Raw genomic sequence first — 14,308 nt, forward strand, 5'->3', positions numbered from 1 at the left:
GCCCAGGTTATACCAGCTGTACATATATAATTATATACAGGAGATGCCCAGGTTATACTGGCTGGAGATATATATTTATATACAGGAGATGCCCAGGTTATATTGGCTGTACATATATGATTATATACAGGAGATGCCCAGGTTATACCAGCTGTACATATATAATTATATACAGGAGATGCCCAGGTTATACTGGCTGGAGATATATATTTATATACAGGAGATGCCCAGGTTATATTGGCTGTACATATATGATTATATACAGGAGATGCCCAGGTTATACCAGCTGTACATATATAATTATATACAGGAGATGCCCAGGTTATACCAGCTGTACATATATAATTATATACAGGAGATGCCCAGGTTATACCGGCTGTACATATATAATTATATACAGGAGATACCCAGGTTATACCAGCTGTACATATATAATTATATACAGGAGATGCCCAGGTTATACCAGCTGTACATATATAATTATATACAGGAGATGCCCAGGTTATACCAGCTGTACATATATAATTATATACAGGAGATGCCCGGGTTATACCAGCTGTACATATATAATTATATACAGGAGATGACCAGGTTATACCAGCTGTACATATATAATTATATACAGGAGATGCCTGGGTTATTCCGGCTGTACATATATATTATATACAGGAGATGCTCAGGTTATACCGGCTGTACATATATAATTATATACAGGAGATGTCCAGGTTATACCGGCTGTACATATATAATTATATACAGGAGAGGCCCGGGTTATACCAGCTGTACATATATAATTATATACAGGAGATGTCCAGGTTATACCAGCTGGACATATATAATTATATACAGGAGATGCCCAGGTTATACCAGCTGTACATATATAATTATATACAGGAGATGCCTGGGTTATACCGGCTGTACATATATAATTATATACAGGAGATGCCCAGGTTATACCAGCTGTACATATATAATTATATACAGGAGATGTCCAGGTTATACCAGCTGTACATATATAATTATATACAGGAGATGCCCATGTTATACCAGCTGTACATATATAATTATATACAGGAGATGCCCGGGTTATACCGGCTGTACATATATAATTATATACCGGAGATGCCCAGGTTATACCAGCTGTACATATATAATTCTATACAGGAGATGCCCAGGTTATACCAGCTGGACATATATAATTCTATACAGGAGATGCCCAGGTTATACCAGCTGTACATATATAATTATATACAGGAGATGCCCAGGTTATACCGGCTGTACATATATAATTATATACAGGAGATGCCCAGGTTATACCAGCTGTAGATATATATTTATATACAGGAGATGCCCAGGTTATATTGGCTGTACATATATGATTATATACAGGAGATGTACAGGTTATACCGGCTGTACATATATAATTATATACAGGAGATGCCAGGTTATACTGGCTGTACATATATAATTATATACAGGAGATGCCCAGGTTATACTGGCTGGAGATATATATTTATATACAGGAGATGCCCAGGTTATATTGGCTGTACATATATGATTATATACAGGAGATGCCCAGGTTATACCAGCTGTACATATATAATTATATACAGGAGATGCCCAGGTTATACCAGCTGTACATATATAATTATATACAGGAGATGCCCGGGTTATACCAGCTGTACATATATAATTATATACAGGAGATGACCAGGTTATACCAGCTGTACATATATAATTATATACAGGAGATGTCCAGGTTATACCAGCTGTACATATATAATTATATACAGGAGATGTCCAGGTTATACTAACTGTACATATATAATTATATACAGGAGATGCCTGGGTTATACCGGCTGTACATATATAATTATATACAGGAGATGCCCAGGTTATACCAGCTGTACATATATAATTATATACAGGAGATGTCCAGGTTATACCAGCTGTACATATATAATTATATACAGGAGATGCCCATGTTATACCAGCTGTACATATATAATTATATACAGGAGATGCCCAGGTTATAGCAGCTGTACATATATAATTATATACAGGAGATACCCGGGTTATACAACCTGTACATATATAATTATATACAGGAGAGGCCCAGGTTATTCCAGCTGTACATATATAATTATATACAGGAGAGGCCCAGGTTATACCAGCTGTACATATATAATTATATACAGGAGATTCCCAGGTTATACCGGCTGTACATATATAATTATATACAGGAGATGCCCAGGTTGTACCGGCTGTACATATATAATTATATACAGGAGATGCCCAGGTTATACCGGCTGTACATATATAATTATATACAGGAGATGCCCAGGTTATACCAGCTGTACATATATAATTATATACAGGAGATGCCCAGGTTATACCGGCTGTACATATATAATTATATACAGGAGATGCCCAGGTTATACCGGCTGTACATATATAATTATATACAGGAGATGCCCAGGTTATACCAGCTGTACATATATAATTATATACAGGAGATGCCCAGGTTATACCAGCTGTACATATATAATTATATACAGGAGATGCCCTGGTTATACCGGCTGTACATATATAATTATATACAGGAGATGTCCAGGTTATACCAGCTGGACATATATAATTATATACAGGAGATGCCCAGGTTATACCAGCTGTACATATATAATTATATACAGGAGATGCCTGGGTTATACCCGCTGTACATATATAATTATATACAGGAGATGCCCAGGTTATACCAGCTGTACATATATAATTATATACAGGAGATGCCCAGGTTATACCAGCTGTACATATATAATTATATACAGGAGATGCCCAGGTTATACCAGCTGTACATATATAATTATATACAGGAGATGCCTGGGTTATACCCGCTGTACATATATAATTATATACAGGAGATGCCCAGGTTATACCAGCTGTACATATATAATTATATACAGGAGATGCCCAGGTTATACCAGCTGTACATATATAATTATATACAGGAGATGTCCAGGTTATACCAGCTGTACATATATAATTATATACAGGAGATGCCCAGGTTATACCAGCTGTACATATATAATTATATACAGGAGATGCCCAGGTTATACCAGCTGTACATATATAATTATATACAGGAGGTGCCCAGGTTATACCGGCTGTACATTTATAATTATATACAGGAGATGCCCAGGTTATACCAGCTGTACATATATAATTATATACAGGAGATGCCCAGGTTATACCAGCTGTACATATATAATTATATACAGGAGATGTCCAGGTTATACCAGCTGTACATATATAATTATATACAGGAGATGCCCAGGTTATACCAGCTGTACATATATAATTATATACAGGAGATGCTCAGGTTATACCAGCTGTACATATATAATTATATACAGGAGATGTCCAGGTTATACCAGCTGTACATATATAATTATATACACGAGATGCCCAGGTTATACCAGCTGTACATATATAATTATATACAGTAGATGCCCAGGTTATATCGGCTGTACATATATAATTATATACAGGAGATGCCCAGGTTATACCAGCTGTACATATATAATTATATACAGGAGATGCCCGGGTTATACCAGCTGTACATATATAATTATATACAGGAGATGTCCAGGTTATACCAGCTGTACATATATAATTATATACAGGAGATGCCCAGGTTTTATCGGCTGTACATATATAATTATATACAGGAGAGGCCGGGTTATACCGGCTGTACATATATAATTATATACAGGAGAGGCCCGGGTTATACCGGCTGTACATATATACTGTATATACAGGAGATGCCCAGGTTATACCAGCTGTACATATATACTGTATATACAGGAGATGCCCGGGTTATACCGGCTGTACATATATACTGTATATACAGGAGATGCCCAGGTTATACCAGCTGTACATATATATTGTATATACAGGAGATGCCCGGGTTATACCGGCTGTACATATATACTGTATATACAGGAGATGCCCGGGTTATACCACCTGTACATATATAATTATATACAGGAGATGCCCAGGTTATACCGGCTGTACATATATAATTATATACAGGAGATGCCCAGGTTATACCAGCTGTACATGTATAATTATATACAGGAGAGGCCGGGTTATACCGGCTGTACATATATAATTATATACAGGAGAGGCCCGGGTTATACCGGCTGTACATATATACTGTATATACAGGAGATGCCCAGGTTATAGCGGCTGTACATATATACTGTATATACAGGAGATATCCAGGTTATACCACCTGTACATATATAATTATATACAGGAGATGTCCAGGTTATACCGGCTGTACATATATAATTATATACAGGAGATGCCCAGGTTATACCAGCTGTACATATATAATTATATACAGGAGATGCCCAGGTTATACCAGCTGTACATATATAATTATATACAGGAGATGCCCAGGTTATACCGGCTGTACATATATAATTATATACAGGAGATGCCCGGGTTATACCAGCTGTACATATATAATTATATACAGGAGATGTCCAGGTTATACCGGCTGTACATATATAATTATATACAGGAGATGCCCAGGTTATACCGGCTGTACATATATAACTATATATAGGAGATGCCCAGGTTATACCGGCTGTACATATATAATTATATACAGGAGATGTCCAGGTTATACCGGCTGTACATATATAATTATATACAGGAGATGCCCGGGTTATACCAGCTGTACATATATAATTATATACAGGAGATGTCCAGGTTATACCGGCTGTACATATATAATTATATACAGGAGATGCCCAGGTTATACCAGCTGTACATATATAATTATATACAGGAGATGCCCAGGTTACACCGGCTGTACATATATAATTATATACAGGAGATGCCCGGGTTATACCAGCTGTACATATATAATTATATACAGGAGATGTCCAGGTTATACCAGCTGTACATATATAATTATATACAGGAGATGCCCGGGTTATACCAGCTGTATATAATTATATACAGGAGATGCCCGGGTTATACCAGCTGTACATATATAATTATATACAGGAGATGCCCAGGTTATACCAGCTGTACATATATAATTATATACAGGAGATGCCCGGGTTATACCAGCTGTATATAATTATATACAGGAGATGCCCGGGTTATACCAGCTGTACATATATAATTATATACAGGAGATGCCCAGGTTATAGCGGCTGTACATATATACTGTATATACAGGAGATATCCAGGTTATACCGGCTGTACATATATAATTATATACAGGAGATGCCCAGGTTATACCAGCTGTACATATATAATTATATACAGGAGATGCCCGGGTTATACCAGCTGTATATAATTATATACAGGAGATGCCCGGGTTATACCAGCTGTACATATATAATTATATACAGGAGATGCCCAGGTTATACCGGCTGTACATATATAATTATATACAGGAGATGCCCGGGTTATACCGGCTGTACATATATACTGTATATACAGGAGATGCCCGGGTTATACCGGCTGTACATATATACTGTATATACAGGAGATGCCCGGGTTATACCGGCTGTACATATATACTGTATATACAGGAGATGCCCGGGTTATACCAGCTGTACATATATACTGTATATACAGGAGATGCCCGGGTTATACCGGCTGTACATATATAATTATATACAGGAGATGCCCGGGTTATACCAGCTGTACATATATACTGTATATACAGGAGATGCCCGGGTTATACCAGCTGTAAATATATACTGTATATACAGGAGATGCCCGGGTTATACCGGCTGTACATATATACTGTATATACAGGAGATGCCCGGGTTATACCGGCTGTACATATATAATTATATACAGGAGATGCACAGGTTATACCGGCTGTACATATATAATTATATACAGGAGATGCCCAGGTTATACCAGCTGTACATATATAATGTATATACAGGAGATGCCCAGGTTATACCGGCTGTACATATATACTGTATATACAGGAGATGCCCGGGTTATATGGTGTAGCTGTTCTGACTTTCTTCGCTCTAGTGATCTGGCGCACGTCTTCAGTGGGTGGAATATAGCTGTGGGCTGAATGTGAAGTAAAATATCTTCAAATATTTAAGTATTTTTATAACTTTGAATGAAATAACATAAAGCTGTTTTCTTGGCGCAGTCGCGGCTCCTTCGCTGAGCGGTAACTTCTTAGACTGAGATCCGTGCTTCTTGGCGTCCGCCATATTGGCTCCCATTGGGCTAAAACCTGGTCTTGTGGTCACCGACACATTGCGCTCAATGATGACATCAGAGGAATTATTTTTGTGAAATTATAACATCATCTCTGTGATTTGTGCCAATGATGACATCACCATGGAATTTTAGTGACTTATGACATCATTTCTATGAGATCTGAAATTGATGACATCATATGAATTTTTTTTGTGAACTGTGACATCATCTGCACGATTACTGAGGGGCAGTGACATAACGTGACTTCACTTTCGGTATTTCTTGTTTTGAGGCTTTTTTTCCCACTCTTTTTACATTCTTGTGGATTTTTGCATCATTCGAAGAATCAGTGGATTTTATGACATCACACGAAGGATGTTTAGACATTTAGTCTGTGTAACTTTTTAAAATAATGATGTCATAGGAGTGAATGTAGTGACATCATCTTCTCCGTGCTTTGTGACCGGCGGGATATAATCTGACATTTTTGTAGCTCTTTTTAGGTGACGGCGTCTCGTTATTTCAGGGTTTCTTTTCTCTATTTTGTGACATCGTATGACATCAGTTTTGTAAATGATGACATCATCTTTAGAGGTTAAAATGATGACCAAGTCTCATGTTTGTTTTTTTAAGTTTTCGGCATCTAGTTATGAAGTCACTACGTTAGTTGTTTTCCTTTTTATATAGTTTTGCATCATCTCAAATCTGAACGAAGGCTGTGACATCATGTCAAGGTGTTGTGAAGGTCACAGCATCCTCACTAATCATGGAGGTAGACAACTAGCTCCGGACATCCTCACTAATCATGGAGCTACACAACTAGCTCCGGACATCCTCACCAATTATGGAGCTAGACAACTAGCTCCGGACATCCTCACTAATCATGGAGCTACACAACTAGCTCCGGACATCCTCACTAATTATGGACCTAGACAACTAGTTCCGGACATCCTCACTAATTATGGAGCTAGACTACTAGCTCTGGACATCCTCACTAATCATGGAGCTAGACTACTAGCTCCGGACATCCTCACTAATTATGGAGCTAGACAACTAGCTCCGGACATAGTCACTACTTATGAAGCTAGACAACTAGCTCCGGACATCCTCACTAATTATGGACCTAGACAACTAGTTCCGGACATCCTCACTAATTATGGAGCTAGACTACTAGTTCCAGACATCCTCACCAATCATGGATCTATACTACTAGCTCTGGACATCCTCACTAATCATGGAGCTACACAACTAGCTCCGGACATCCTCACTAATCATGGAGCTACACAACTAGCTCCGGACATCCCCACTAATTATGGAGCTAGACTACTAGTTCCGGACATCCTCATTAATTATGGACCTAGACAACTAGTTCCAGACATCCTCACTAATTATGGACCTAGACTACTAGTTCCGGACATCCTCACTAATTATGGACCTAGACTACTAGCTCTCGTCATCCTCACAAATCATGAAGCTAAACAACAAGCTCCGAACATCCTCACTAATCACAGAGCTAGACAACTAGCTCCAGACATCGTCACTACTTATGAAGCTAGACACCTGGCTTCATATTTTACTAATCATGGAGCTAGACAACTAGCTCCGGACATCCTCACTAATCATGGATCTATACTACTAGCTCTGGACATCCTCACTAATCATGGAGCTACACAACTAGCTCCGGACATCCTCACTTTTCGTGAAGCTATACAACTAGCTCCAGACATTCTCACTAATCATGGATCTAGGCTACTAGCTTCAGACATTCTTACTACTCATGGAGCTAGACAACTAGCTCTGGACATCTTCAATAATGATGGAGCTAGACAACTAGCTTTTGATATCCTCACTAATCATGGATCTAGGCTACTAGCTTTAGACATTCTCACTAATCATGGAGCTAGACTACTAGTTCTGGACATCCTCACAAATTATGAAGCTAGACAACTAGCTCCGGACATCCTCACTAATCATGGAGCTAGACAACTAGCTCCGGATATCCTCAATAATCATGGAGCTAGACAACTAGCTCCAGACATCGTCACTACTTATGAAGCTAGACAACAGCTTCATAATTTACAAATCATGGAACTAGACAATTAGCTCCGGACATCCTCACTAATTATGGACCTAGATTACTAGTTCTCGACATCTTCACTAATTATGAAGCTAGACAACTCGCTCCGGACATCCTCACTAATCATGGATCTAGGCTACTAGCTTTAGACATTCTCACTACTCATAAAGGTAGACAACTAGCTTCGGACATTTTCCTCCTGGGATCAGGCAACCTTCTCACTCTCATGTCCTATCTTTTTGTTCCAGGCAGCGATGTCTCTCAGGAGAGTTTACTCCTTCATGGACCCTTTGCCAGGAAGCCCAAACGTATCAGAACAGCGTTCTCCCCGTCGCAGTTGCTCCGGCTGGAGAGGGCCTTTGAGAAGAACCATTACGTGGTGGGGGCAGAGAGGAAACAGTTGGCAAGCAGCCTCAGTTTATCAGAAACCCAGGTAGGTGTCATATGTCTACACGCACTGACCAGATTTCACCTGTAGTGGGCGCTATGGAATCTGGCACATACACAAGTAGGGTCCAGACACTGGAAAGATGAACAATGGAAGGTGGTGGGCAATGGTGACAGGTATGGGATGGTCTTTAAAGTCTCAAGAGGGTGGGGTGTCAGTGTCCTCTCTGCTTTCCCCTGCAACTTCTCTCTACCACATATCTCTGTAATATGGAGGAGCCTATAACTCTGCTTCTCGGTTGTGAAAAGCAAGACAGAGACATGAAGAGCAGTAGGAGAACATGGGAGTGATGTAGCATGCTCGGCGGCACCCCCTATGGGCAGCACTGGGTGACCATTGGGGCAGATTTTTTTTACTTCTCTGGGCGCGTACGATCCTTGGCGCGACGCTCTGCGGGATCTCACAGTGCATGTAAATCCAAGCCGCGGAGTGGCGTCACCACCTACGAGTAATATATGTGCCGATAACTCCACCATATGTCGCCGGCGCCTATAAATATTCCTTCTCTCCTCCGCCCCGCACTGTTTTCCACACCGGCTTTCTTATGCCAGGAATATAAAAAAAAAAAGAAAAAAAATTCATTGTTTTGTCCGCCAGTTTGAGCGCAAAAAACATTTGCATACGGAGAGGAGGGGTGAGAATATTGGAGGAGGGAGCGGCCTGTGATTGGTGGAGGCAGTAATGGATATGGTAATGAGGCAGCAGTGAGATTGTCGGGATCTTTGCCTTCCAGGGACGACGTCTGTATAAATTACAATTACAGACACAAGAAGAAATGCCCAAGGTGGAAGAAGCGGAGATTATTCACCTAGAACAGTGCGAGAGCAGGCGACAGGCGGCTCATAGACGAGAAGCCACCACCGGGCCACCGGGCCGCGCAGATAACAGAGGAAAACAGGCTACAGGGCTACCAGGCTACATAAAGGGCTACCAGGCTACATAATGGGCCACCAGGCTACAGATCTACAGGGCTACCAGGCTACAAATCTACAGGGCAACTAGGTTAAAGGGCTAGCAGGCTAAAAGGCTACCAGGCTACAAAGATAAAGGGCTACTAAGATAAAGGGCCACCAGGCTACAAAGCTACAGGACTAACAGGCTACAAAGCTAAAAGAGTTAACGGGCTACAAAGCTAAAGGGTTAACGGGCTACAAAGGTAATGGGCCACCAGACTACAAAGCTAAAGGGTACCAGGCTACAACGCTACAAAAGCTAAAGGGCCACCAGGCTACAAATCTACAGGGTTACCAGGCTAAAGGGCTACCAGACTACAAATCTACAGGGCTACCACGCTACATAAAGGGCTACCAGGCTACAAATCTAAAGGGCTACCAGGCTACATGATAATGGGCTGCCGGGCTACTAGCATGCCATAATAAAATGGTTCCAAGGCTCTTGGGGTGCCATGATAAAGGGCTAGTAGCCTACAAGACTGGGAGGTTACCCCATTACTGGCTAATGGGCTATAAAAGTAGAAGAATATAAGATTACTGTTTTTCAAAGCTGGGCTATTAGACTACTAACATGGCTCCCAGGCTAAGTAGATTATAGAGTGTCGGGCTCCCAGACTAGCAAAATATTAGTTTACAAAACTGAAATAGCAAAATAAATGATCAGAATTCTGCATTACCAACAAGAAAGTGTATAAATAACCAAACTGCAAAAATTATAGACTACAAACCATGGATTACTGGAGTGCTGGATTACTAAAGTGCCGGTTTACTAGAGTAGGAGATTACTTGAGTGTTGATTACTAGAGCACTGGATTACTAGAGTGCCAGTGTACTAGAGTCCTGATAACTAAAGTACCAGATTACTAAAATGCTGGATTACTAGAGTTGGAGATTATTTGAGATTTGATTACTAGAGCACCGGATCACTAGAGTGCCAATTTACTAGAGTACCGGTTTACTAGAGTGCTGAGTACTAGAATGCAGATTACTAGAGTGCCGGTTTATTACAATGCTGGTTTACTAGAGTGTTGATTACTAGAGTAAAGTATTACTAAAATGCTGGATACTACCGTGTCGGTTTTCGAGAGTTGCAGATTACTAGAGCACCGGATTACTAGAATGCTGGATTACTAAAGTGCCGGTTTAGTAGAGTGCACGATTAACAGTGCTCTGTTATACCATGAATCAGGACTACAAGGCTATCAGACTACTCAGCAAACTACTGCATTATCATGAGTCTGGACTTAGGTCTACTCCAGTCATCCAGTGACTAGTCTTCCATGGTCATACACTACCAGACAACTAGGTGACCTCACTATTTGACTGCTAAATTCCAATTTGTGTGGTGACCAGACTGCTGGACTACTAACCTCCAGAAATACTTAATAGGGATGATCGAATACCTCAAATATTCGGCTTCGCGAATATTTTCCGAATAGGTCGCCGCTATTCGACTATTCGCGAATATTCGATGCACAATGTAAGTCTATGAGAAACCCGAATAACAACTATTCAGGCTTCCCATAGACTTACATTGCGCATCGAATATTCTAATAGCGGCGACCTATTCGGAAAATATTCGCGAAGGCGAATATTTGAGGTATTCGATCATCCCTAATACTTAACTACAAGTCTACTTGACTCCGGGGCGGCTATCGCATCGGGTATCTAGGCTCACTGACACATTGTGATGCCCAACAGGAGGGCAATGATCGAAGAGTTGCGTAGACCCCAGTCTGCTTTTTGCTATGAGACCCTCTTTTATCAGGTGTTTTCTTTGGTGCCTATCCAGTATAACTGTAGAAGGGCTCTGTGATGATGTCTGTATCCCCCCCAGGATGGGCTCAGTCCGTAGTTCATGGGGCCAAGAGGGGACTCACCAGATACATCTGCAGATAGGAGATAATTGATGGGAGAACTGGTTTTCCCAACATCAGAGAACTGACATGGACTGGAGGAAATGTCCTTACCAGACCAGTTACACCAGACCCATGGATGTAAGTGCAATCATCCAGGTATCCCGAAGGATTTTCCCCTAAATAAGATTCAACATTTAAGGAATTCTTGTGGCTACAAAATTGATGGCCTGCCCTTAGGACTGGCAACCCGTACTAGGGTGGCTCCGACTCTCTGCACCCCACATCAATGTGATCAGCACCACGTCTCCTTCATGGTGTATCAAGCTTTGCCCTATGATTTGATGGTGATGACGCCAACTGCTCTGTCCAAAATGAGCTTTCCAGGGTCCTATTCTAGACATCAATGAGGGCGCCTACTAAAAGTTTGTGATAGTGAGGCGATGAGCAAGTCACGGGATCAGATGGATGAACAGATAAACCAGGGGCAATGATTATTTACAAGGAATAACAAATACAACCTGCCGAGCAGTGGGAGGGGAGGGGGACAGGAGTAAAGGCAACCCCCCCCCTCAGTACAACAGTATACTCTATAGCTGAAGCGACTGCCCAGGTCACCACAACTAGAACAACATACAATATACATGTATCAGCAGTACAGCGATATATATATATTCAACGTTACACAATCCTGCTCTGTCCTCTATCCCAACCGGTCTCCTCTAAAGGGATCGTGCGGATACCGCACTCTGACTATGGAGCCCTAATATAGTTCCCTAACCGCCGCACTCGGGTGTAAACTCTTGGCTCAGTCCGCAGGACCGGTCCGCTCTACGGCTTGATGGTACAGTGGCGTGCACTTCACTCCGGGAGGGCGATGCAGGACTTCTCTTCCCACCATTCACCGGGCAGCTGGGCTCATCAGGCAAGGTCCTCTAGCAGGCCGGGTACTGACTCTCCTATATGCGTCCCTCTCCACATCCTGAAACTCTCTCACACTCACTGACACTTCTTGTTCTGATTCGGTTGTCTGATCTCTAGTCGGGTTGACCACAACAAACTTGGAGAAATGATCAGTCATGACCACACAGTACTGTGGCTCCCGAGCCGAAAGTCCCACGAGGAGATAATCAATCATCAAGACTTCCAATGGCTCCTTAGTTTGGATGGTCTCGACGGGTGCCCTTTGTTCAGTACTCTTGACGAGATCACACACTCGGCATCGCCAACAACCTTCTTCCACTGCAGATTCTAGCCTGGGGTAATACACATACCGCTGCAGCCACTGGTAGGTCTTGACTGAACCGAAGTGAGCTGCAAATTCATGAGCCTCTTTGATGACTTCGGGCACCAAATCTTTTGGGAGTACCACCTGCTACCTCACTCCGGTCTCCTTACGGTGTTGCTTCCTGCGGTAGAGTACAGTATCCCAGATTTCCAACCTGTCCCACTGATGCAGTATGCTCTTCATGTCAGCATCAAGGCTATCCCTATCGTCTTTGTTTGGGATCTGCTGCTGGTCTACCCATTGCTTCATCTGTCTCAAACCTTCGTCTTTAACTTGAGCAAGCCCACACTCTTCTTTTGATCGCCCCAGTAATTTAGATAGCACACTTGCCTCTCCGCCTGTCAAGGCTGCCATAACCAGGGGCAAGAATTTCCGGAAATCAGGAGTCTCTTCCTCTTCCAATATGAAGAATGACCATGTCACTTCTGTTTGTGGTGCCCAAATAGGATCCAATCCCTTGGTATGATATGACAGAGAGACTTGGCTCTCAGTTTCTGAACAAAAGCTGTGATTTTTTTATTTTGAAATCTTTACAAAGTGAACAGAGCACATACGTTTCAATCCTAATACCTCAACCTTCATCAATGTGTATGTTGGAGTTCACTGGTGGCTTAGTTTCATAGACGCTTTTAAGGAGCCTGCAGTGTCCTCCGCTGTGTCAAGGTGACCTTTTCTGCAACCCCTGAGTAGATTCCTGGGGGCGGCAGTGCTCGGGCCACTTTCGCGGTCTTGTTGGCTGCTGGCCCTTTAAATCCCCACATGCGCTGCTTGCACGTACCAATGGGCTCTCTCGCTAGCTAGTACCAGCATGCTCAGGATCCAGGACTTACTTTGCGGGCAGGTTTAGTGTTCTGCGCTTCCATCCCACAGCAGCTTCATCACTTCCAGCGGTGTGTGCCCATTCTCTGGTGCTGTGCGCCTTGTGCCCACCTTCCGGTGCTGTGTGCCGTCCCTCTGGTCCTATGTGCCAACTCCAGTGCTGTGTGCAGCCCACCTAGTGCTGTGTATCACTCCCAATGTTGTGTTCCCTCCAATGCTGTGTACCACCCCTAGTGCTGCGCCCCCCTAGTGATGCCTGTGCCCCCCGTAGTGATGCCTGTGCCCCCCAATGATGCTTGTAGCCTCCTAGTCATGTCTGTGCCCACCCTACTGATGTTCGTGCCCCCCAGGTCTCCCCCCTAATGATGTCTGTGCCAACCCTAGTGATGTCCGTGTCCACCCTAGTGATGTTCGTGTCCACACTAGTGATGTCCGTGCTGATACTAGTGATGTCAGTGCCCCCCTAGTGATGTCCGTGCCCTCCTAGTGATGTCCGCGCCCCCCTCAGTGATTTCCATGCCCCGTCATGATTTCTGTGACTGCCCAGTTCTGTCTGTGCCCCCCCTAGTGCTGTCTGTGCCCCCCCTAGTGCTGTCTGTGCCCCCCCTAGTG

General features: G+C 42.5%; 1 protein-coding gene across 1 annotated transcript in view; it reads left to right on the top strand.

Annotated features, from left to right (window-relative positions):
* The window catches only part of EMX1 (empty spiracles homeobox 1), a 182,956-nt gene that overhangs the window by 126,222 nt on the left and 42,426 nt on the right, over positions 1-14,308 (top strand). The window contains exon 2 of the mRNA XM_075332550.1: positions 8,581-8,765. Within this exon, the coding sequence (XP_075188665.1) occupies positions 8,581-8,765 (185 nt within the window). The remainder of the gene's footprint in view (positions 1-8,580; positions 8,766-14,308) is intronic.

Source organism: Anomaloglossus baeobatrachus, chromosome 1 (assembly GCF_048569485.1).
Source record: "Anomaloglossus baeobatrachus isolate aAnoBae1 chromosome 1, aAnoBae1.hap1, whole genome shotgun sequence".
In the NCBI taxonomy this organism is placed as follows: domain Eukaryota; kingdom Metazoa; phylum Chordata; class Amphibia; order Anura; family Aromobatidae; genus Anomaloglossus; species Anomaloglossus baeobatrachus.